Source organism: Rattus norvegicus, chromosome 1 (assembly GCF_036323735.1).
Source record: "Rattus norvegicus strain BN/NHsdMcwi chromosome 1, GRCr8, whole genome shotgun sequence".
In the NCBI taxonomy this organism is placed as follows: domain Eukaryota; kingdom Metazoa; phylum Chordata; class Mammalia; order Rodentia; family Muridae; genus Rattus; species Rattus norvegicus.
Window position 1 is genome coordinate 178,187,898 of NC_086019.1, and position 25,445 is coordinate 178,213,342.

Genomic DNA, 25,445 nt, shown 5'->3' on the forward strand with positions numbered 1-25,445 from the left:
TGAAAAAAAGAGGAAGAACTGGCATCCAACAGGTCTTTTCTTTTTTTTTTTTAAGTAAAAAATTTAAATTATGTCTCTCACCAAGTATGTTCAATAAATTCATTTTAACTATCTTAGACTTTGAAATAGTTTATTATTTATATCTATTTATAACATTTCCTGGTGTGATTTTTTTCTTTTTTTTTATTATTATTTTTTTTTTAACTTGAGTATTTCTTATATACATTTCAAGTGTTATTCCCTTTCCCGGTTTCCGGGCAAACATCCCCCACCCCCCTCCCCTTCCTTTGGGTGTCCCTCTCCCAACCCTCCCCCCATTGCCGCCCTCCCCCCACCAGTCTAGTTCACTGGGGGTTCAGTCTTAGCAGGACCCAGGGCTTCCCCTTCCACTGGTGCTCTTACTACGATATTCATTGCTACCTATGAGGTCAGAGTCCAGGGTCAGTCCATGTATAGTCTTTAGGTAGTGGCTTAGTCCCTGGAAGCTCTGGTTGCTTGGCATTGTTGTACTTTTGGGGTCTCGAGCCCCTTCAAGCTCTTCCAGTTCTTTCTCTGATTCCTTCAACGGGGGACCTATTCTCAGTTCAGTGGTTTGCTGCTGGCATTCGCCTCTGTATTTGCTGTATTCTGGCTGTGTCTCTCAGGAGCGATCTACATCCGGCTCCTGTCGGTCTGCACTTCTTTGCTTCATCCATCTTGTCCAATTGGGTGGCTGTATATGTATGGGACACCTGTGGGGCAGGCTCTGAATGGGTGTTCCTTCAGTCTCTGTTTTAATCTTTGCCTCTCCCTTCCTAGCCAAGGGTATTCTTTTTCCTCATTTAAAGAAGGAGTGAAGCATTCACATTTTGATCATCCGTCTTGAGTTTTGTTTGTTCTAGGGATCTAGGGTAATTCAAGCATTTGGGCTAATAGCCACTTATCAATGAGTGCATACCATGTATGTCTTTCTGTGATTGGGTTAGCTCACTCAGGATGATATTTTCCAGTTCCAACCATTTGCCTACGAATTTCATAAACTCGTTGTTTTTGATAGCTGAGTAATATTCCATTGTGTAGATGTACCACATTTTCTGTATCCATTCCTCTGTTGAAGGGCATCTGGGTTCTTTCCATTTTCTGGCTATTATAAATAAGGCTGCGATGAACATAGTGGAGCACGTGTCTCTTTTATATGTTGAGGCATCTTTTGGGTATATGCCCAAGAGAGGTATAGCTGGATCCTCAGGCAGTTCAATGTCCAATTTTCTGAGGAACCTCCACACTGATTTCCAGAATGGTTTTACCAGTCTGCAATCCCACCAACAATGGAGGAGTGTTCCTCTTTCTCCACATCCTCGCCAGCATCTGCTGTCACCTGAGTTTTTGATCTTAGCCATTCTCACTGGTGTGAGGTGAAATCTCAGGGTTGTTTTGATTTGCATTTCCCTTATGACTAAAGATGTTGAACATTTCTTTAGGTGTTTCTCAGCCATTCGGCATTCCTCAGCTGTGAATTCTTTGTTTAGCTCTGAACCCTATTTTTTTTTTTTTTATTAACTTGAGTATTTCTTATATACATTTCGAGTGTTATTCCCTTTCCCGGTTTCCGGGCAAACATCCCCCTCCCCCCTCCCCTTCCTTATGGGTGTATGGGTGTTCCCCTCCCAACCCTCCCACCATTGCCGCCCTCCCCCCATAGACTAGTTCACTGGGGGTTCAGTCTTAGCAGGACCCAGGGCTTCCCCTTCCACTGGTGCTCTTACTAGGATATTCATTGCTACCTATGGGGTCAGAGTCCAGGGTCAGTTCATGTATAGTCTTTAGGTAGTGGCTTAGTCCCTGGAAGCTCTGGTTGCTTGGCATTGTTGTACTTTTGGGGTCTCGAGCCCCTTCAAGCTCTTCCAGTTCTTTCTCTGATTCCTTCAATAGGGGACCTATTCTCAGTTCAGTGGTTTGCTGCTGGCATTCGCCTCTGTATTTGCTGTATTCTGGCTGTGTCTCTCAGGAGCGATCTACATCCGGCTCCTGTCGGTCTGCACTTCTTTGCTTCATCCATCTAGTCCAATTGGGTGGCTGTATATGTATGGGCCAAATGTGGGACAGGCTCTGAATGGGTGTTCCTTCAGTCTCTGTTTTAATCTTTGCCTCTCCCTTCCCTGCCAAGGGTATTCTTTTTCCTCATTTAAAGAAGGAGTGAAGCATTCACATTTTGATCATCCGTCTTGAGTTTCGTTTGTTCTAGGGATCTAGGGTAATTCAAGCATTTGGGCTAATAGCCACTTATCAATGAGTGCATACCATGTATGTCTTTCTGTGATTGGGTTAGCTCACTCAGGATGATATTTTCCAGTTCCAACCATTTGCCTACGAATTTCATAAACTCGTTGTTTTTGATAGCTGAGTAGTATTCCATTGTGTAGATGTACCACATTTTCTGTATCCATTCCTCTGTTGAAGGGCATCTGGGTTCTTTCCATTTTCTGGCTATTATAAATAAGGCTGCGATGAACATAGTGGAGCACGTGTCTCTTTTATATGTTGAGGCATCTTTTGGGTATATGCCCAAGAGAGGTATAGCTGGATCCTCAGGCAGTTCAATGTCCAATTTTCTGAGGAACCTCCACACTGATTTCCAGAATGGTTTTACCAGTCTGCAATCCCACCAACAATGGAGGAGTGTTCCTCTTTCTCCACATCCTCGCCAGCATCTGCTGTCACCTGAGTTTTTGATCTTAGCCATTCTCACTGGTGTGAGGTGAAATCTCAGGGTTGTTTTGATTTGCATTTCCCTTATGACTAAAGATGTTGAACATTTCTTTAGGTGTTTCTCAGCCATTCGGCATTCCTCAGCTGTGAATTCTTTGTTTAGCTCTGAACCCTATTTTTTAATAGGGTTATTTGTTTCCCTGCGGTCTAACTTCTTGAGTTCTTTATATATTTTGGATATAAGGCCTCTATCTGTTGTAGGATTGGTAAAGATCTTTTCCCAATCTGTTGGTTGCCGTTTTGTCCTAACCACAGTGTCCTTTGCCTTACAGAAGCTTTGCAGTTTTATGAGATCCCATTTGTCGATTCTTGATCTTAGAGCATAAGCCATTGGTGCTTTGTTCAGGAAATTTTTTCCAGTGCCCATGTGTTCCAGATGCTTCCCTAGTTTTTCTTCTATTAGTTTGAGTGTGTCTGGTTTGATGTGGAGGTCCTTGATCCACTTGGACTTAAGCTTTGTACAGGGTGATAAGCATGGATCGATCTGCATTCTTCTACATGTTGCCCTCCAGTTGAACCAGCACCATTTGCTGAAAATGCTATCTTTTTTCCATTGGATGGTTTTGGCTCCTTTGTCAAAAATCAAGTGACCATAGGTGTGTGGGTTCATTTCTGGGTCTTCAATTCTATTCCATTGGTCTATCTGTCTGTCTCTGTACCAATACCATGCAGTTTTTATCACTATTGCTCTGTAATACTGCTTGAGTTCAGGGATAGTGATTCCCCCTGAAGTCCTTTTATTGTTGAGGATAGCTTTAGCTATCCTGGGTTTTTTGTTATTCCAGATGAATTTGCAAATTGTTCTGTCTAACTCTTTGAAGAATTGGATTGGTATTTTGATGGGGATTGCATTGAATCTGTAGATTGCTTTTGGTAAAATGGCCATTTTTACTAAATTAATCCTGCCAATCCATGAGCATGGGAGATCTTTCCATCTTCTGAGGTCTTCTTCAATTTCTTTCCTCAGTGTCTTGAAGTTCTTATTGTACAGATATTTTACTTGCTTGGTTAAAGTCACACCGAGGTACTTTATATTATTTGGGTCTATTATGAAGGGTGTCATTTCCCTAATTTCTTTCTCAGCTTGTTTCTCTTTTGTATAGAGGAAGGCAACTGATTTATTTGAGTTAATTTTATACCCAGCCACTTTGCTGAAGTTGTTTATCAGCTTTAGTAGTTCTCTGGTGGAACTTTTGGGATCACGTAAATATACTATCATATCATCTGCTAATAGTGATATTTTGACCTCTTCTTTTCCGATCTGTATCCCCTTGATCTCCTTTTGTTGTCTGATTGCTCTGGCTAGAACTTCAAGAACTATATTGAATAAGTAGGGAGAGAGTGGGCAGCCTTGTCTAGTCCCTGATTTTAGTGGGATTGCTTCAAGTTTCTCTCCATTTAGTTTAATGTTAGCAACTGGTTTGCTGTATATGGCTTTTACTATGTTTAGGTATGGGCCTTGATTTCCTATTCTTTCCAGGACTTTTATCATGAAGGGGTGTTGAATTTTGTCAAATGCTTTCTCAGCATCTAATGAAATGATCATGTGGTTCTGTTCTTTCAGTTTGTTTATATAATGGATCACGTTGATGGTTTTCCGTATATTAAACCATCCCTGCATGCCTGGGATGAAGCCTACTTGATCATGGTGGATGATTGTTTTCATGTGCTCTTGAATTCGGTTTGCCAGAATTTTGTTGAGTATTTTTGCGTCGATATTCATAAGGGAAATTGGTCTGAAGTTGTCTTTGTGTGGTTTAGGTATAAGAGTAATTGTGGCTTCGTAGAAGGTATTGCGGTAGTGATCCATCTGTTTCAATTTTGTGGAATAGTTTGGATAATATTGGTACGAGGTCTTCTATGAAGGTCTGATAGAATTCTGCACTAAACCTGTCTGGACCTGGGCTCTTTTTGGTTGGGAGACCTTTAATGACTGCTTCTATTTCCTTAGGAGTTATGGGGTTGTTTAACTGGTTTATCTGTTCCTGATTTAACTTCAGTACCTGGTATCTGTCTAGGAAATTGTCCATTTCCTGAAGATTTTCAAGTTTTGTTGAATATAGGTTTTTATAGTAAGATCTGATGATTTTTTGAATTTCCTCTTAATCTGTAGTTATGTCTCACTTTTCATTTCTGATTTTGTTAATTTGGACGCACTCTCTGTGTCTTCTCGTTAGTCTGGCTAAGGGTTTATCTATCTTGTTGATTTTCTCAAAGAACCAACTTTTGGTTCTGTTGATTCTTTCTATGGTCCTTTTTGTTTCTACTTGGTTGATTTCAGCTCTGAGTTTGATTATTTCCTGCCTTCTACTCCTCCTGGGTGTATTTGCTTCTTTTTGTTCTAGAGCTTTTAGGTGTGCTGTCAAGCTGCTGACATATGCTCTTTCCTGTTTCTTTCTGCAGGCACTCAGCGCTATGAGTTTTCCTCTTAGCACTGCTTTCATTGTGTCCCATAAGTTTGGGTATGTTGTATCTTCATTTTCATTAAATTCTAAAAAGTTTTTAATTTCTTTATTTCTTCCTTGACCAGGTTATCATTGAGTAGAGCATTGTTCAATTTCCACGTATATGTGGGCATTCTTCCCTTATTGTTATTGAAGACCAGTTTTAGGCCGTGGTGGTCCGATAGCACACATGGGATTATTTCTATCTTTCTGTACCTGTTGAGGCCCGTTTTTTGACCAATTATATGGTCAGTTTTGGAGAAAGTACCATGAGGAGCTGAGAAGAAGATATATCCTTTTGCTTTAGGATAGAATGTTCTATAAATATCCGTTAAGTCCATTTGGCTCATGACTTCTCTTAGTCTGTCGACATCACTGTTTAATTTCTGTTTCCATGATCTGTCCATTGATGAGAGTGGTGTGTTGAAATCTCCCACTATTATTGTGTGAGGTGCAATGTGTGCTTTGAGCTTTAGTAAGGTTTCTTTTACGTATGTAGGTGCCCTTGTATTTGGGGCATAGATATTTAGGATTGAGAGTTCATCTTGGTGGATTTTTCCTTTGATGAATATGAAGTGTCCTTCCTTATCTTTTTTGATGACTTTTAGTTGGAAATTGATTTTATTTGATATTAGAATGGCTACTCCAGCTTGCTTCTTCTGACCATTTGCTTGGAAAGTTGTTTTCCAGCCTTTCACTCTGAGGTAGTGTCTGTCTTTGTCTCTGAGGTGTGTTTCCTGTAGGCAGCAGAATGCAGGGTCCTCGTTGTGTATCCAGTTTGTTAATCTATGTCTTTTTATTGGGTAGTTGAGGCCATTGATATTGAGAGATATTAAGGAATAGTGATTATTGCTTCCTGTTATATTCATATTTGGATGTGAGGTTATGTTTGTGTGCTTTCATTCTCTTTGTTTTGTTGCCAAGACGATTAGTTTCTTGCTTCTTCTAAGGTATAGCTTGCCTCCTTATGTTGGGCTTTACCATTTATTATCCTTTGTAGTGCTGGATTTGTGGAAAGATATTGTGTAAATTTGGTTTTGTCATGGAATATCTTGGTTTCTCCATCAATGTTAATTCAGAGTTTTGCTGGATACAGTAACCTGGGCTGGCATTTGTGTTCTCTTAGGGTCTGTATAACATCAGTCCAGGATCTTCTGGCCTTCATAGTTTCTGGCGAGAAGTCTGGTGTGATTCTGATAGGTCTCCCTTTATATGTTACTTGTCCTTTTTCCCTTACTGCTTTTAATATTCTTTCTTTATTTTGTGCGTTTGGTGTTTTGACAATTATGTGACGGGAGGTGTTTCTTTTCTGGTCCAATCTATTTGGAGTTCTGTAGGCTTCTTGTATGTCTATGGGTATCTCTTTTTTTAGGTTAGGGAAGTTTTCTTCTATGATTTTGTTGAAGATATTTACTGGTCCTTTGAGCTGGGAGTCTTCACTCTCTTCTATACCTATTATCCTTAGGTTTGATCTTCTCATTGAGTCCTGGATTTCCTGTATGTTTTGGACCAGTAGCTTTTTCCGCTTTACATTATCTTTGACAGTTGAGTCAATGATTTCTATGGAATCTTCTGCTCCTGAGATTCTCTCTTCCATGTCTTGTATTCTGTTGGTGAAGCTCGTATCTACAGCTCCTCGTCTCTTCTTTTGGTTTTTTATATCCAGGGTTGTTTCCATGTGTTCTTTCTTGATTGCTTCTATTTCCATTTTTAATTCCTTCAACTGTTTGATTGTGTTTTCCTGGAATTCTTTCAGGGATTTTTGTGTCTCCTCTCTATGGGCTTCTACTTGTTTATTTATGTTTTCCTGGAATTCTTTCAGGGATTTTTGTGTCTCCTCTCTATGGGCTTCTACTTGTTTATTTATGTTTTCCTGGAATTCTTTCAGGGATTTTTGCGATTCTTTCAGGCATTTTTGCGATTCCTCTCTGTAGGCTTCTACTTGTTCTCTAAGGGAGTTCTTCACGTCTTTCTTGAAGTCCTCCAGCATCATGATCAAAAATGATTTTGGAACTAGATCTTGCTTTTCTGGTGTGTTTGGATATTCCATGTTTGTTTTGATGGGAGAATTGGGTTCCAATGGTGCCATGTAGTCTTGGTTTCTGTTGCTTGGGTTCCTGCGCTTGCCTCTTGCCATCAGATTATCTCTAGTGTTACTTTGTTCTGCTATTTCTGACAGTGGCTAGACTGTCCTATAAGCCTGTGTGTCAGGAGTGCTGTAGACCTGTTTTCCTCTCTTTCAGTCAGTTATGGGGACAGAGTGTTCTGCTTTCCGGCGTGTAGTTTTTCCTCTCTACAGGTCTTCAGCTGTTTCTGTGGGCCTGTGTCTTGAGTTCACCAGGCAGGTTTCTTGCAGCAGAAAAGTTGGTCTTACCTGTGGTCCCAAGGCTCAAGTTCGCTCGTGGGGTGCTACCCACGGGCTCTCTGCAGTGGCAGCAACCAGGAAGACCTGTGCCGCCGTTTCCGGGAGCTTCAGTGCACCAGGGTTCCAGATGGTCTTTGGCTTTTTCCTCTGGCGTCCGAGATGTGTGTGTAGAGAGCAGTCTCTTCTGGTTTCCCAGGCTTGTCTGCCTCTCTGAAGGTTCAGCTCTCCCTCCCACAGGATTTGGGTGCAGAGAACTGTTTATCCGGTCTGTTTCCTTCAGGTTCTGGTGGTGTCTCAGGCACAGGGGTCCTGCCGCTCCTGGGCCCTCCCCCACGGGAGCCCAGAGGCCTTATACAGTTTCCTCTTGGGCCAGGGATGTGGGCAGGGGTGAGCAGTGTTGGTGGTCTCTTCCGCTCTGCAGCCTCAGGAGTGCCCACCTGACCAGGCGGTTGGGTCTCTCTCTCACAGGGTCTGGGGGCAGAGAGCTCCCAACAGGTCTTTTCAAAGGCAAGCCCAGTACTTAAGTCCTGCATTTTTTTCCTCCGCCTCTGCATTTTTTCCTCCAGGCAGAGGAGTCATCTCTTAATTGGAGGAAGCTTCCTGGAGAGCATGAGTTACTAGTATAGGTATCAGTACTTCAGAGGAAAGTAGGTCTCAGTATAGACATGTAGTTGGTGGCACTCAGCTAGGGAACAGACCTCCACCCACCCCATTCATATTCTTGCAGTTTCTTCTCCTACAGAGACTCAGCAGTCAGTGTGACCCCAGAGAAAGCCTGCCACAACCTGTTCTTATTTTTTTCCTGTGTATTTGAAGTTTCTAGTAGGAGGACTCTATATACATTCAGGTCTAATGGCGGCGTGCAGGCATGCTCACGTCTAGGCTCTAGTTTTCACAGTTATAGGAATCAAACTCACATGTGTTTTGCCTAATACTGCTTCCCCTGGTTTTCTGCCTTCCTTTCCCACTAGGCAGTAAGGATCAGGAAAACAAGAACAGAGTTTTGTTTCTGCTTCTTAATCCCTGCCTTTTGACACAACTTGATATGGAAATTTTTAAAAAGAATTTAGTTACTGCTTCTTTAGTAATTTTGAAAATGTTTAGTTTTAGAGCTGGTAGAAACATTATAAACTCTATGTTCTACCGGTTCTGAATGCCTCTCAGGGCCTTGCACTGGTATGAGGTAGAGAAAAGCAAGCTCATACTGTTGAATCCGGGAGATTTGTGATGGTACCTGTTACATGCTTATTTATCTCTTACCACTCAGGCTGTGTCAGGATGGGAATATAGACTGTGTCCTCAGACACGCGGGTCTCTGGCTTACCTGGGGCACCATTTCTTCTTTAGTTAACTCTAAACTGCTGCAGAACAGAGCTGTACCCTAACCCTGTTCTATATCCCAAAATTTTTTTATTAGAAGCTTTACAACTTGAATGTTTACTTCAAAAATACCATTTTTTTTTTATTCATTTAATCATTTGGGAGGCATCATGGTATAGCAGAGTATTTGAAGACAAATATTTTATTTTAGATGTGCACATCAGAAGGAAAGGTGTCCTTAGCCTCTTTGCACTTTGGTCTATGTCTCTAAAATATTAACAACCTTTCATCATAGATAATAAAATCCTGTTACTGTGCCTCATTTTATAGTAGGTATTCAGTGTTCCGACTTGTTTCTGACTGTGTGTGATTAAAGCTCCAGTGTGAGTTGCATATCTCATTTTTCCTTATTCTCTTTAGGCAGTTTTATACAATGACAGATCTGTTCTAGAAAATCATCATGCCGCATCAGCGTGGAATCTGTATCTTTCTCGCCCAGAATACAACTTCCTCCTTAACCTTGATCACATGGAATTCAAGCGTTTTCGATTTTTAGTCATAGAAGCAATCCTTGCTACAGATCTCAAAAAACATTTTGAGTTCCTTGCTGAATTCAATGCCAAGGTTTGTTATATAAACTAGTGCCTGATTTTAAAAAGGAAAATTGTTAGTGTTATAGATGAAAAGTGGTTTTAATGTTAAGTTGGAATTACATAATATATGAAGTAAGAATAAATAGCTGATATTAAATAATATACTAGTTTAAATAAACTTTATTATTATGTCAATATGTCTTAAAATACTGTTGCTTGCTATGCATTCTTTTGATAGGGAGATGTATTTTTTTTTCTTTTTCTTTTTTTTCGGAGCTGGGGACCGAACCCAGGGCCTAGCGCTTCCTAGGCAAGCGCTCTACCGCTGAGCTAAATCCCCAACCCCAGAGAGATATATTTTAATGTGGCTTTTTATTTCAAATAGCAAGAAACCAAATAATTATATCCAAAGTGTTTATAGCAAAATTTGAGTCTCAGTGTCAAGTGAGACATTTTATTAAATTAAAATTGTGTTTCTAAGATGTCATTTTATGTCTTCTTTGCCACAACTTTCACACCTTTGTATTAGTAATTTTCTGCTGCTGACATGGCAGAAGAGCAGCGTCTCTTCTGTTTGACAAAACATTTCTCATCCCACAAATATCTATTAAAACTGCCATATGTATTTAGTCTCTGTGCTGTGGGATGGGGACGATCGGCTCAGGGGCCCTTCACCTAGAGAATTCATATTCACTGTGGAGTCTAGAATCACTAATCTGCTCTGACAACAATGATAATAGCATTGTGTTCCATGGAATAGAAAAAATTGAGGATCATTGCTTTACTTTCTTGAAAGAATTATACCGAGTCCTTATTTCTGGCTGATAGGAAGTGCTGATTCCTCCAAGATGAAGTAAAAAGTATACTAAATGTGCCCAACTAATAATGATATTTTCATTTACTTAAATAATGCTAATTAATATTTATGAATTAGCCTTTATTATCAACCAGGCACTGATTATTTATCTTTATAGAGGTGTATGACAAGATTACCACCAATTATTTATAGAAAAAGAGATGGCCTTGAATAGGTTAAATGCTAAGTTAATATCCTTGTGAATTCAGATTTAGACTATGAGTTGAGCTTCTAAGACTTGTGTCTTTGAACTGTATTACCACCTGTTGCTGCTAGAACAGATTTTTTCCTTATCTCTTTGACGTGCCCTTTCTTTTAGGTAGAATTAGTTATAATTTTTATGATTTATATGTACACATATTTAATATATATTACATTTATATATATATACATACCTACATATACATTATTATTCTCTGTGATAATCACAAATAATGAAACCAAAGTCGGCTTTTTTAAAATAAGAAGCTATGCTGCCTTTGAAAGAAAATCTTATTACTTCAGTAGGGCATTTTACCACATAGGTCCATATTTATAGTATATTCTGATTTTAAGGAAGCAGCTATTGAAATTTCTCCCCGTCCTTTTGACAGAAAACAATTTTAAGGCAGTTGCTAAAAACAAACAAATATTAGCATCTCTGTGTCCTCAGTACCTAAAACAATTCTGTTTGTCCAAAATAGGCCAATGATGTAAATAGTAACGGTATAGAATGGAGCAGTGAAAACGATCGACTCTTAGTCTGCCAGGTGTGCATCAAATTAGCAGACATCAACGGCCCAGCAAAAGATCGGGATCTTCATTTGAGATGGACAGAAGGCATTGTGAATGAGTTTTATGAGCAGGTAAGATGAAACATGAGACTGTCAGGCTTTCGAAGAGCTGCCATATGAAGAAGCCCTTTGGGGCCTCCATTGCTACAGGAAGCATAAGAGTTGCCCTGAAAGGGACTCAATGTTATGTGGACCCTAGCTCTTAGTGTTTTCTCAGTTCTATCTTTGCTGTTAATATTTTTTAAATTTATTTTATGTGTATGGATGTTTTGCCTGCATGTGTTGTGCACCATGTGTGTGCCTGGTGCTTGTAATGGTCAGAAGAGGGCTTTATATCCACTGGAAATGGAATTACAGGCAGTTGTAAGCTGCCATGTGGGTTCTGTGAATTGAACTCGGGTCCTCTGAAAGACCAGCCAGTGCTTTTAACCACTGAACCATCTCTCTAACCACTGGTGCTTAACATTTAAAGTAGCAAACAAAATACATAGCTTATTACTTGTCTGAAATGAGTTGATTAAACTTTTGGCAGGATAAAATAAGGATAGACTTTGGTCTTCAAGGTCACTTTCAAAAAGAGGTGATTTCCAAACGAAGTTGTTTTTGTCCCCAACATAATATTAGGGATGTTTTCATACAATGAATCCTATCACACTTGCTTCTCCTTCCTCCCAGGTCTACCCTTCCACCCTTCCACCCCCAACCAAACTAAAAAGAAACAAAAAACAAAAACAAATAAACAAATAAAAAACCCCAAACCCCACCAAGTGCAATTTATGTTGCCAGTATTGGAACATGGTCAGACTCCCAGTGGCCAGCAATATGATGACTACAGAATAAGAGACATTGAAGGTTCTGTAACACCCCAAAATGAGAGTCCAAACAGGAAGCTACTGAAGGAAGTCCTTAAACACTGTTGTAAAGATGCTGAAGTGCAGCTTCTGGTAAGAAGTGGGAAGGACCAAATGAAGTAGTTTTTAAGGAATTTTATGGTCTTGTCAGAACATAATCATTAAAAGACATTTTCAAGTTTGTTATAGAAAGACTGTCCTTACATTAGAAGCATCTGTGGGAGCAGGAGTGCTGACAGAAAATAAATGAAAGGATAGACGTGAGTTCAGAAGTTGCAAGTGGCTAAGATGAGTTATAATTATACTGTTCTTTTATATCTTTTAAAACCTTGGCTTTCAAAGATTCCTACCCATTTGCAGAGTCTGTACCATTTTGATGGTGGTTCCCCATAGTGTTGAAGACAGCTGATTATCCTACAAACCAAATTTCATTATCTTTAAAATATCAAATACCACACACTATACTATATTCCTTTGGAATCCTTGGCCCTAATAGCCATGAATACTCAAATGCTTACAACGTTAAAATTCCTCTGTCTTAGAAAATAGCACTAATGAAGGTGAGCTTGTCGGGCCATGCATATTTACCCCATGGTTTATTATAAAGGTACATTGTCTTTGGCACCCTTGGAGTTACAAAATACCATACTATGTAACCTGTTATCACTGAGAATTAGAATAGAAAATGCATTTACATGTTACCTTAAACTGTCATTGGTTACTCCAAATCAAATAATTTAGCATTAGTTTATTAATTATAAACAATGTTGATATTATAGAATGTTGTAGATTGAGAGTAAAATTATTACTATTTACCTTAAAATATATCTTTCATGTTCAGTAAATATCAACTGTACTAGTTCATATAAACAAATATGAGAATTAATTTTTACGATTTCTCAAATGAAGGAAAGACAAGGTGATTTCCCTCTGCTGGTAGCTGATGGAGGTCTCAGGAACACCAGCTGACGTGTGTCCATCAAGCTACACTCCATCGTAACAGTAATCACTGAGCCATTAATGTTTTGTGTAAAGACTATTTTGATGTAGACTCTGTTTTTTAAAAACCTCAAGATACCAGGTGTGAGGGCACACACCTTTAATCCCAAGACTCAGGAGGCAGAGGCAGGTGGATCTCTGTGAATTTAAGACCAGCCTGCTCTACAGAGCGAGCTCCTGGGTAGCCAGGCCTATGTAGAGAGGTTCTTTTCTCAAAACACAAAAAATAAATAAAAAGAAAAAACCCTCAAGATAATATTAACAGTAAAACTTAATGGTTACATTTTTAGTAGCTATAAATGCATTTTTCTTTTTGAAATTCTCAGGGAGATGAAGAAGCAACCCTGGGTCTACCTATTAGTCCCTTCATGGATCGTTCTTCTCCTCAACTAGCAAAACTCCAAGAGTCATTTATCACCCACATTGTGGGCCCCCTGTGCAACTCCTATGATGCTGCTGGCTTGCTGCCTGGTCAGTGGATAGAAGCAGAAGAGGGTGACGATACAGAAAGTGATGATGATGATGATGATGATGATGATGATGATGATGATGATGATGATGATGATGAAGAGTTAGATTCAGATGATGAAGAAACAGAAGACAATCTAAATCCTAGTAAGGCAACTATTTTGATTATTGCTACTAATTACAAATGTTCACTTAATTTGTATTTAGATTTTTACATCCTAGGTACAGATATGTAGAGTAACTCCTATCTAAGTGTTCAGGTTGAAGAGTCAGGTTTACTATAATACAGTGGAAACTTATTTAATGAAAGGAGCATTTTCTAAGATGCTGTCCTCCAGTGAATGCTCATCTGAGCATCTCTCAAGTGAGTCCTAGCAGTTAGACTCCTCATCTCACCCTCTTCAAACATCCAAACACCTGGGGAGCACGACCTCCCGGCACCCTCACAGGAACTCAGGAAAGAAGTCAAGATAGTGTGGAGAAAAAGAGGATAGGGCCTTTGGCCTGAGAGAAGAACTAAGGTTTTGATATTAAGAATGAGTTACAGAGCAACATATATTTTGAATAAGACAATGAAATTAAGTGGAAAAAATTAAATCTGGTCTTTGAAACTGTTAATGAGATGCCACTTCCTCTTTGTTTTAAAGTAAGGTTTAAATTATAGACACTTTTTTTCCTAAGACTACTAGGAATCAAGACTATAACATAATGGGAATTTTTATTTAGTGGAGGTACCTCTCTGTTGATGCTGTCCTCCAGCCAGTATTCTTCAGGGGGCTCTACTTATATAAGTACCTTACACACTTCTGACACAAATGCCTGTGTTTGGGGTTAGCAAGGTAGAGAAGAATCTTAAGCCAACTTGGGGTCAGTTGACTGACTTTTCAAAATAATACTCCCCAGAATACTGGTAATTACATTTAATTTACTACATTAAGATATTACAAACTAGTTTTAAACTTTGGATTATTATGATTTTCATCTTAAATTTCAGCTTCTCTTCCAACCCAGTATTCTCTTTCCTTGTCTCTATGTTGTTTCTATCCAAGACAACCCCTATCACTCATAGCTTTGTCTATGTTGTTCTGTTAGGATGTGATTTCCATAGTGTGGATAATTTTTTCTTATAAATGTCCCCATTTATAACCTTAGAGCTTATGTAATGGGTACTTAGCCATTTATTGAATGAGTGATTGGGTTTTATTTGCTTTGGTATAAATGTTTATTTTATATTTCACAGAACCACAAAGAAGGAAAGGCAGGCGGCGAATATTTTGCCAACTAATGCACCACCTCACTGAAAACCACAAGATCTGGAAGGAAATCATAGAAGAGGAAGAAAAATGTAAAGCTGAGGGGAACAAACTGCAGGTGGATAATGCCTCCTTACCTCAGGCAGATGAGATTCAGGTCATTGAAGAAGCAGATGAAGAGGAAGAACAAATGTTTGAATGAGAAGAAAACTCATGCTGAAGAAGCCTGGGGTGCTCTTCCCAGGGTCGTTACCTAGTGCTCACCGTACTGATTCTCAACTGACCATTCCCATGTGGACAGGCCTTAATACTGTGAGGGGATCCTTGCTACCTTGGTAGTTCTCACTCCTAAGCACTTTGATTACAGACTAGAGACTGACCTTAGAGCTTTCTGCAGTTGAGTGATGCTGCAGAGCCTTCTCCAAGCCTTCACTGGTGTGTAAATAGTGTGTCATAATGCTGCTTTGCTGGGTAGTGAGCTCTCGTTTGTCATGGTGAGGGAGGGAGGTAGGGAGGGAGGGAGGGATGGAGGGATGGAGGGAAGGAGGGAGGGCTAACACAGAAAAGTCAAGTGACCTTGGTTTTCAAAGTGACCATAATTCTTTTATGAAAACAGGATACCTCGGGTATTTCCAAATATATCTTCTATGTCTTTGTTTGGGGGTGGGATGGGGCAAGAAACAAACTTCTATGCTTAATCCAAAAAGGAATTTATCACGGCCTTTCTGAGTGATTTCTGCTCGTGGCAGTACACTGTTCCATGTGGTTCTCCTAGCTTCATCCGTGAAGGACTGAGGACCTTTGTTATACTTAACAAAACCCAGATGCATCAATTTCTGATGCTTTTTACTGTTGTGTATAATCTACTTAAGTGTTTTATTTCTGCCGAAAGTATTCAGGTTTGCTGTGGACATCAGGAGTCTGAATTCTGTTCTTACTGATTTTGTTCCATGGTTGAATTTTAAAAGTGTTTAACAATGAAGGAACTTTATTCTTTAGTCAAAACTGTTATTTTTATTCTTGCTCAGGATACATAATTTTAAACATTAATTATTATAAACGTGGCATAGATTTGCCAGAAAAAAAACATTGTCCTAATATTGATGTTACCTTTTATGAAATGAGCACCATTTTCTTTTAATTAAAGCCAAGAAAAAGGAGATGACTATCTTTTGCCTTAGTGGAAAATCAAATGAAAACAAAACCCATTGAAGGTATTGCCTAAATAATTAGTTATCTTTAAATATGTGTCTTAGGTGTCTTGTATTCTTGTGTCTGGTTATAGTAAAACTGACAATTTTTGTTACTACCTTTCTGCTTCAAGGGGACAATGGCAGAGATGACACATCACTATGTAGTAATACTACAGCCCCACAGAAAGACTGAATTTTGAAGTAATGTATATGATGGGAATTCATATTAATTTTTACATTAAAATGCTATGAATAGTTCAATAAACAATTCCATAAAGTACATATAAATAATTTACTAAGAAAAAGACAACATTTATGTTTACATAACCTCATTAGAGTACAGCAATTGTGGAAAATTACTGAAGTTATACAAAGCAACCAAAATGATACCAAGATGGTTAACTGATTTCTCAAGTGATACTTTAAGACCATACAATATTTTGGAGCCATTGAACTTTGTGCACAGTTAACTGTTAGTTTCTACAGTGGTTCCTATATAGTATGATGCTAGAATTTCTTGCCTGCCTAGTTATTTAGGTTGTCTATAAGACCGCAGTTAAAGTTGGATTGGAATACTGGTATTTTTGACCCTGCAGGTACCATATTTAATGAATCACTACACTTTATTTATTAAACATTTGAGGGTTGAGTTCCTTCATGTCACTTTTGCTACCACAACCACATGATTTGTAAACTGGTTCCAGCATCTATTACTAAGTAATAAAATTTTAACTGATAATCTATTGAATTTGCATTTATATAATCCAATATGTATATTTCTCTAAAATGTGTTTTATATCCTATGGAAATGTATTCATTCTGTTGCTTTCTATCCTACAGAAAACAATATATAAGTGTGTTTAAGTTCATAGGCATGTATTATCAGAATCAAGTCTCTAAACTGTCACGTTATTTAAAGTTCATATTGGAATAATTTATTTTTAAATTCTGTCTTCTGACAGAAGTACATTTTTCTTCTAAAAATGTTACTGGGAACTCATTTGAAGATAATCCTTAAATTATTTAACCCTTGCTTATTAAATATAAATGAAATCATCCCAAAGAAATTAAAATTATTAAAATAATCTATGCAAAAATGTAAATATCATGATTGCAAGTCCTGCCTGTGAGAATATATTAAATATATACATACTACTGTTAGGTGGAGTCCTACCTGAGGAATTTTCATAAGCCTTCTAAGTCTTTCTGTGGTGTGTTGAAGATAGAATTGAGTGCCACTAGTCTGCTGTGTGAACACTCTTAACACATGAGCTTCTAGCTTCTAGTTTTATTTTGCTTGCTATAGAATCAAATTAATCTTATTAGGATTTTATCATAAATCAGCTATTGTAATTCATTGCTATTATAAATATACACTGTAAAGATCTGTGCTTTCTGCACATTTTTTTCCTGTGGAATCTATTTTTTTGTGGTTGTTATTTGATTGTTTGAAAACTTTTTCCTATCATTTCATTTTCTTTTCTTAGATTGGATATTTTTTATTTACATTTCAAATGTTATACCCTATCACATCCCCCTCCTACTCTTCTATAACGGTGTTCCCCCTTCCCAACCACTCTCTCTTCCTGCCCCCTGACATTCCCTGCACCAGAGGGTCCAGCCTTGGCAGGACCAAAAGCTTCTTTCATTGGTACGCAACAAGGCCACCCTCTGCTACATATGCAGCTGGAGCCATGGGTCTGTCCATGTGTAGTCTTGGGTACTGGTTTAGTCGCTGGGAGCTCTGGTTGGTTGGTATTGTTCTTATGAGGTTGTAGGCCCCTTCAGCTCCTTCAATCCTTTATCCAATTCCTCCAACAGGGGTCCCATTCTCAGGACAATGGTTTGCTGCTAGTATTCACCTCTGTATTTGACATGCTTTGGCTGTGACTCTCAGGAGACAGCTGTACCAGGCTCCTGTCAGCATGAACTTCTTGGCTTCATCAATATTGTCTAGGTTTGGTGTCATATGTATATATGTGGGCTGTATACCCAGGTGGGGCAGGCTCTGAATGGCCATTCCTTCAGTCTCTGCTCCAAACTTTGTTTTTATATCGCCTCCTATGAATATTTTTGTTCCCTATTTTAAGAAGGACTGAAGCATCCACACTTTGGTCGTCCTTCTTCTTAAGCTTCATGTGGTCTGTGGATTGCATCTTGGGTATCAAGCTTTTGGGCTAATATCCACTTATCAGTGAGTGCATACCATGTGGTTTTTGTTTGTTTGTTTTGTGATTGGGTTATATCACTCAGGATGATGTTTTCTAGTTCCATCCATTTGCCTATGAATTTCATGAAGTCATTGTACTCCATTGTGTAGATGTACCACATTTTCTGTATCCATTCCTCTGTTGAAGGACATCTGGGTTCCTTCCAGCTTCTGGCTATTATACATAAGGCTACTATGAACATAGTGAAGCATGTGTCTTTGTTGTATGTTGGAGCATCTTTTGGATATATGCCCAGGAGACATATAGATGGGTCCTCAGGTTGTGCAATGTCCAATTTTCTGAGGAACCTTCAGACTGATTTCCAGAGTGGTTGTACCAGTTTGCAATCCCACCAACAGTGAAGGAGTGTTCCTCTTTCTCCACATCCTCCCCAGCATCTGCTGTCACCTGAGTTTTTGATCTTAGCCATTCTCACTGGTGTGAAGTGGAATCTCAGGGTTGTTTTGATTTGTATTTCCTTGATGACTAAGGGTGTTGAGAATTTCTTTAGGTACTTCTCAGCCATTCAATATTCCTCACCTGAGAATTTTTTGTTTAGTTCTGTACTCCATTTTTAATAGGGTTATTTGGCTCTATGGAGTCTAACTTCTTGAGTGCTTTGTATATTTTGGATATAAGCCCTCTATCAGTTGTAGGATTGGTAAAGATCTTTTCCCAATCTGTAAGTTACCTTTTTGTCCTAATGACAGTGTTCTTTGCCTTACAGAAGCTTTGCAGTTTTATGAGGTCCCATTTGTCTATTCTTGATCTTAGAGCATAAGCCATTGGTGTTTTGTTCAGGAAAATTTCCCCAGTGCCCATGTGTTCAAGACTCTTCCCTACTTTTTCTTCTATTAGTTTGAGTGTATCTGTTTTGATGTGGAGGTCCTTGATCCACTAGGACTTAAGCTTTGTGCAGGGTGATAAGAATGGATCAATTTGCATTCTTCTACATGCTGGACTCCAGTGTGTTGAAAATGCTATCTTTCTTCCATTGGATGGTTTTAGCTCCTTTGTCAAAGATCAAGTGACCATAGGTGTGTGGGTTCATTTCTAGGTCTTCAGTGCTATTCCACTGATCTCCCTGCCTGTCTCTGTACCAATACCATACAGTTTTTATGACTATTGCTCTGTAATACTGCTTGAGGTCAGGGAAGGTGATTCCCCCAAAAGTTTTTTTTATTATTGAGAATAGCTTTTGCTCTCCTGGGTTTTTTATTACATATGAATTTGCAAATTGTTCTTTCTAACTCTATGAAGAATTGAGTTGGAATTTTAATGGAGATTTCATTGAATCTGTAGATTGCTTTTGGCAAAATGGCCATTTTTACTATATAAATCCTGCCAATCCATGAGCATGGGAGGTCTTTCTAATTTCTGAGATCTTCAATTTCTTTCTTCAGAGACATGAAGTTCTTGTCATACAGATCTTTCATTTGCTTGGTTAGAGTCACACTGAGGTATTTTATGTTACTTGTGACTATTGTGAAGGGTGTCATTCCCTAATTTCTTTCTCAGCCTGTTTATCTTTTGAGTAGAGGAAGGCTATTGATTTATTTGAGTTAATTTTATACCCAGCCACTTTGCTGATATTGTTTATCAAGCTTAGTAGTTCTCTAGTGGAACTTTTGGGGTCACTTAAGTATACTATCATATCATCTGCAAATAGTGATATGTTGATTTCTTCCTTTCCAATTTGTATCCCTTTGATCTCCTTTTGTTATCTGATTGCTCTGGCAAGGACTTCGAGTACTATATTGAATAACTAGGGAGAGAGTGGGAAGCCTTGTCTAGTACCTGATTTTAGTGGGATTGCTTTAAGGTTCCATTTAGTTTAATATTGGCTACTGGTTGGCTTTATATTGCTTTTATTTATATTTATATTGCTTTATACTTAGGTATGGGCCTTGAATTCCTGTTTCTTCCAAGACTTTTATCATGAAGGGGTATTGAATTTTGTCAAATGCTTTTTCAGAATCTAATGAAATAATCGTGTGGGTTTTTTTCTTTGAGTTTGTTTACATAGTGGATTACATTGATGGATTTCCATATATTGAACCATCCCTGCATCCCTGGGATGAAGCCTACTTGATCATGATGGATGACCGTTTTGATGTGTTCTTGAATTCGGTTTACGAGAATTTTATTTACGAGTATTTTTGCATTGATATTCATAAGGGAAATTCGTGTGAAGTTCTTTCTCTTATGGGTTTTGTGTGATTTAGGTATAAGAGTGATTTTGGCTTCATAGAAGGAATTATATTGTGCTCCTTCTGTTTCTATTTTTGGAATAGTTTGGACAATATTGATATGAGGTCTTCTATGAAGGTATGATAGAATTCTGCACTAAACCCATCTGGTCCTGGGCTCTTTTTTGGTTGACTTTTAATAACTGCTTATATTTCTTTAGGAATTATGGGATTGTTTAGATGGTTTATCTGATCATGATTTAATTTTGGTACCTGTTATTTGTCTAGAAAATTGTCTATTTCCTCCAGATTTTCTAGTTTTGTTGAATATAGGCTTTTGTAGTAGGATCTGATGATTTTTTTTTAATTTCCTCAGATGCTGTTGTTATGTCTCCCTTTTCATTTCTGATTTTGTTAATTTGGATACACTCTCTGCCCTCTGGTTAGTCTGGCTAAGGGTTTATCTATCTTGTTGATTTTCTCAAAGAACCAGCTCCTGGTTTTGTTGATTCTTTGTATAGTCCTTTTTTTTCTACTTGATTTCAGCCCTCAGTGTGATTATTTCCTGCCTTCTATTCCTCTTGGGTGTATTTTTTTTTGTACTAGAGGATTTAGGTGTTCTGTCAAGCTCCTAATGTATGCTCTCTCCTGTTTCTTTTTGGAGGCACTCAGAGCTATGAGTTTTCCTCTTAGCACAGCTTTCATTGTGTCCCATAAGTTTGGGTATGTTGTGCCTTCATTTTCATTAAATTCTAAAAAGTCTTTAATTTCTTTCATTATTTCTTCCTTGACCAAGTTATCATTGAATAGAGCATTGTTCAACTTCCATGTATATGTGGGCTTTCTGTTGTTATTGTTGTTATTGAAGACCAGCTTTAGTCTCTGGTGATCTGACAGGGTGCATGGGATTATTTCAGTCATCTTGTATCTGTTGAGGCCTTGTCACATTTCTCATTTAAAAACTCAATGTCTCAGACTGAGAAAGAGGGGAGGAGCAGCTTTTGGATGTAATTGAGGGTAAACAAAAGAATTCAGATTCAAATTGAAGTAGGAGGGTTTGATATAGTTTGGTGTAGTCCAATATAGTTGAGTTCAGGAGAGATGGGTTCATGTCTGGATTCACTTGATAATCAAAACTACACAGAGGAATCAGAATGTAGGAAGAGTATAAAGCTTGATCAAAACTGAAACAGCCAGGTGGAGGAGACTTCTAAGAGAAACTTTTGGTAAGAGAAGGGGAAAATTGGAAGTCCAAGTAAATGGACTGATAAGGGCTGATGAGATGGCTGAGCAGGTAAGAGTACTTACTACTAAGCCTGAGGAACTGTGGGATCCCCAGAACCCACATAGTAGAAGGAAAGAACTCCCACAACTTGTCTTCTGATTTCTATATGTGTGTGTGCATGTGTGTGCATGCATGGACACATACATACATGTTAGATGCTGAAAAAGGCCAGCCTGGGCTAGTGTTACAGTGTGAAATCATGACTATTTTCTTAAAGACATGGCCAGGAATGTATGTTACATGCTACCTGAAGAATGAAATCATAATAATATGAAAAATGTTTTTAATAAGAATAATATCACCTGTTTGCAAAAAGAGTTAAATTGGTGTGATGGGAAACATGTCAGAATACCACAGGTTAAAACATTTTAGAAATGAAACAAATGTGGTGCTATGAGAGGTTAAATAATATACTTTCCTATTATAGAGCTACTCTAGCAGAATTGTTACTGTGTGTTTTACATATTTTAATAGATTGTACCGAAGTGGTGGTTATTCATCTTTGAAAATATTCTCTTCTGCAGTTCTGTAGTCTTCATGGCAGTATAGTAAGAGACATGGCCTAGAACAGCCACTGGCTATCTGAGAAGTTCCATCCTTTAGGAAGTGCCTCTAATCAAGTAAAACCACATCCTTAGTTTTGCTATGGAAAAGAATTTCAGAATGGGCCAGTATGAAGCAGGGTTGGGGTTTATTAAAGAGATTTTAGAAAAAATTTAAGCATGAGTGATTACTAAAAGACAGGGAACCAACTCAGGGAAATGATGATACCCAAGTGTGCGTGGGCTTCCCAAGGAAGATTCATCCTTGAGTAACTTAGCAGTAGTCAGAATATTTTGATTGCTTTCACATTACATCTCAAGTATAGTTAAGAAACTTTCCTTCTCTGTGTTTTTTTTTTTTAATGAGATTATACAGTGGCACTGGAGGTGCTTTGGATGGAATTACCATCTGATAAAATAAAACCAGGGCTTGCAAGGGTTGTACAGAGTTTAAGACATGTCCTTTATTATAAATGAAATTTCTTGTGATATTCCCGGGAATGTAATTTTATAGGTGGGAACTGAAAATGTTTTATACACTTATACTCTAAGAATGATTCATTGCTATTTGAACCTTCTTATTTGATAAATCCCTATATAGGCTCTAAAGAAGAGATAACTCAGCAGTTAAGAGCGTGCTCTGCTCTTTCTGAAGACCTGCTCAGGTCCCAGTGCTGACATTAGCAGCTCACAACTACCTACAACTCCAGCTCCAGGATGTCTGGTGCCCTCTTCTGGTCTCCTGGGCACATGAACACACTCCCACATATTAAAAAAAAAAAAAAAAAAAAAAAAAAAAAAAACCTCCAAAACAAAGCAAAAAAACCCTTTAACAAAATTCGATACTTACTAAAATTTCTCTATGTTGGCACTGAATGTTAATTGTTCTGGAATTCTTGACCCTACTGGCAATAGGCTTCAGTAAGACTGTGTGAGGGGATCTGGGGATTTAGCTCAGCAGTAGAGCGCTTGTCTAGCAAGCACAAGGCCCTGGGTTCGGTCCCCAGCTCAAAAAGACTGTGAGGAGCACATTTTCTTCCCATGTCTGTAAGTATGTCCTGTCATTCTGTCCTGTCTCAAAACCACTCAACCAATAAAAACAATTCCTGGAGACCTGACGGCACCACAGACAACCAGGTGAGACCCCTCTTCTCCAGTCTGCACACCCAACAGCCATAAACTGCACCCTGGTGCCCCTTTTCTCCATTTTCTGGCCCATAACTCTGCCTGCTTTTCCAGAGGCCACTCTGGCATCGGGGGCCCAGAGGCACAGTTACCATCCACAACCTCAGAAGCCACACAGGCCAAAAAACCCCAGGGAAAAGACCCTACTAGGCCTGAAGAAACACTAGTCACCAGAATCCCAGGCCACTTAGACCAGAAGGCAGAGAGGAAACAAATGTAGGGGGCAGGGGTGCATTAAAAAAACAACAACACCCATCCAACAAAGCTAAACTCAGAAATATAAACCCATTTAACTACAAAATCTAGATGGCTAAACGTCAAAGAATACAAGTCAGGGAAACGTGGCATTACCAGAGCCCAGCTATCCTACAACAAGCCCAGAATATCCTAACACACCTGAGGAGCACAATGACCTTAATTCTCATGAAGATGATAGAGACCATTAAGGAGGAAATACAGGAATACCTAAAAGAAATACAGGAAAACACAATCAAATAGGTAAAGGAAGTGAAAAAAAAACTGTTTAAGACCTGAAAATATAAATAGAAGCAGTAAAGAAAACACAAACTGAGGGAAACCTGGAGATGGAAAATCTAGGTAAGAACAAATTACAAATACAAGCATTACCAACAGAATACAAGAGATGGAAGAAAATCATAGGTGTAGAAGATATGATATAAGAAATTGATAAATTGGTCAAGGAAAATGTTCAATCTAAAACGTTTTTGAGACAAAACATCCAGGAAATTTGGTCCCTATTATTCTTAGGTTTGGTCCTTTCAGACCTAAGAATAATAGGAATAGAAGTAGATGATTTCTAGCTCAAAGGCCCAGAAAATATATTTAACAAAATCATAGAAGAAAATTTATTTAAAGAGATGCCTATGCATGCAAGAAGCTTATAGAACACCAAATAGATTGAACCAAAAAAGGGAAAAAAATCCTCCTGCAAAACAATAACACTAAACCTATAGAGCAAAGAATATTAAAAGCTTCAAGGGAAAAAGGCCAAGTAACATATATAAAGGCAGACCTATTATAATTATACCCTACTTCTCAACAGAGACTCTAAAGGCCAGCAAGTCCTGGACACATTTATTGCACTCTCTAAGAGATTACAGATGAGAGCTCTGACTACTATACTATTCACAGCAAAACTCTCAATCACCATAGACAGAGAAAACAATGTATGTCATGACAAAACCAAATTTAAACAATGTCCACAAATCCAGCCCTTCAGAAAATAATAGAAAATGCGAATCATTAACTGCACCCAAGATAACACAGGAAGTAAATTTACACGAGCAAAACCAAAAGAAGGGAAATCCACACATACTCTACCACCACCAACATTAAAAGCAGGAATTAGCCATTGGTTTTTAATATCTCTCAACATCAGTGGACTTTCCCCCCCCCCCAAAAATCAATTCCCCAATAAAAAGACATAGACTATCAGAAGGCACGAGCAAACAGGATCCATCTTTTTCCTGCATTCAAGAAACACCTCAACATCAAAGATAGGCATTATCTCATAGTAAGGGCTGGAAAAAGATTTTCCAAGCAAATGGACACAAGAAGCAAGCTGGAGTAGCCATTCTAATATCTAATAAAATAGACTTCTAGCCAAAATTAATCAAAATAGATGGACACTTCATACTAATCAAAGGAAAAATCCACCAAGATGACATTTCCATTCTGAATATACCCCAAATGCAATGGCACCCACATTTGTAAAAGAAACATCACAATGTGAAAAGCACACATTTAACACACATTATTGGAGACCTCAACCCCACTCTTGCCAATTAACAGATCATCCAGACACAAACTAAGCAGAGAAATAATGGAATAGATGTTATGTCTCAAATGGACCTAACATCTATAAAGTATTTCACACAAATACAAAATATACATTCTCAGCACCTCACAGGATCGTCTCCAAAACTGACCATATAACTGGTCACAAAGCAAGTCTGAACAGATACAAGAAAATTAAAAATAAACCCCTGTATCTTCTCAGACCACTATGGATTAAAGCTGGACTTCAGAAACAACAGGAAGTCTATAAATTCACGAAACTGAATTCTCTATGCAATGACTAGTGGTCAAGGAAGAAATAAAGAAATTAAAGACTTTTTAGAATTCAATTTGAATGCACAACAAACCCAAAC

General features: G+C 38.5%; 2 protein-coding genes across 4 annotated transcripts in view; one reads left to right on the top strand and one right to left on the bottom strand.

Moving 5' to 3' along the window:
* The window catches only part of Pde3b (phosphodiesterase 3B), a 163,297-nt gene extending 146,691 nt beyond the window's left edge, over positions 1-16,606 (top strand). Inside the window, exons 13-16 of one of the 2 annotated variants that reach the window (NM_017229.2) lie at positions 9,298-9,501; positions 11,010-11,171; positions 13,276-13,564; positions 14,658-16,606. In NM_017229.2, the coding sequence (NP_058925.2) occupies positions 9,298-9,501; positions 11,010-11,171; positions 13,276-13,564; positions 14,658-14,872 (870 nt within the window). In that variant the 3' untranslated portion in view covers positions 14,873-16,606. The remainder of the gene's footprint in view (positions 1-9,297; positions 9,502-11,009; positions 11,172-13,275; positions 13,565-14,657) is intronic. The other variant, XM_039109458.2, reaches the window with a different exon arrangement.
* The window catches only part of Cyp2r1 (cytochrome P450, family 2, subfamily r, polypeptide 1), a 65,208-nt gene that overhangs the window by 20,914 nt on the left and 18,849 nt on the right, over positions 1-25,445 (bottom strand). The gene's annotated exons all lie outside the window — the stretch shown is intronic.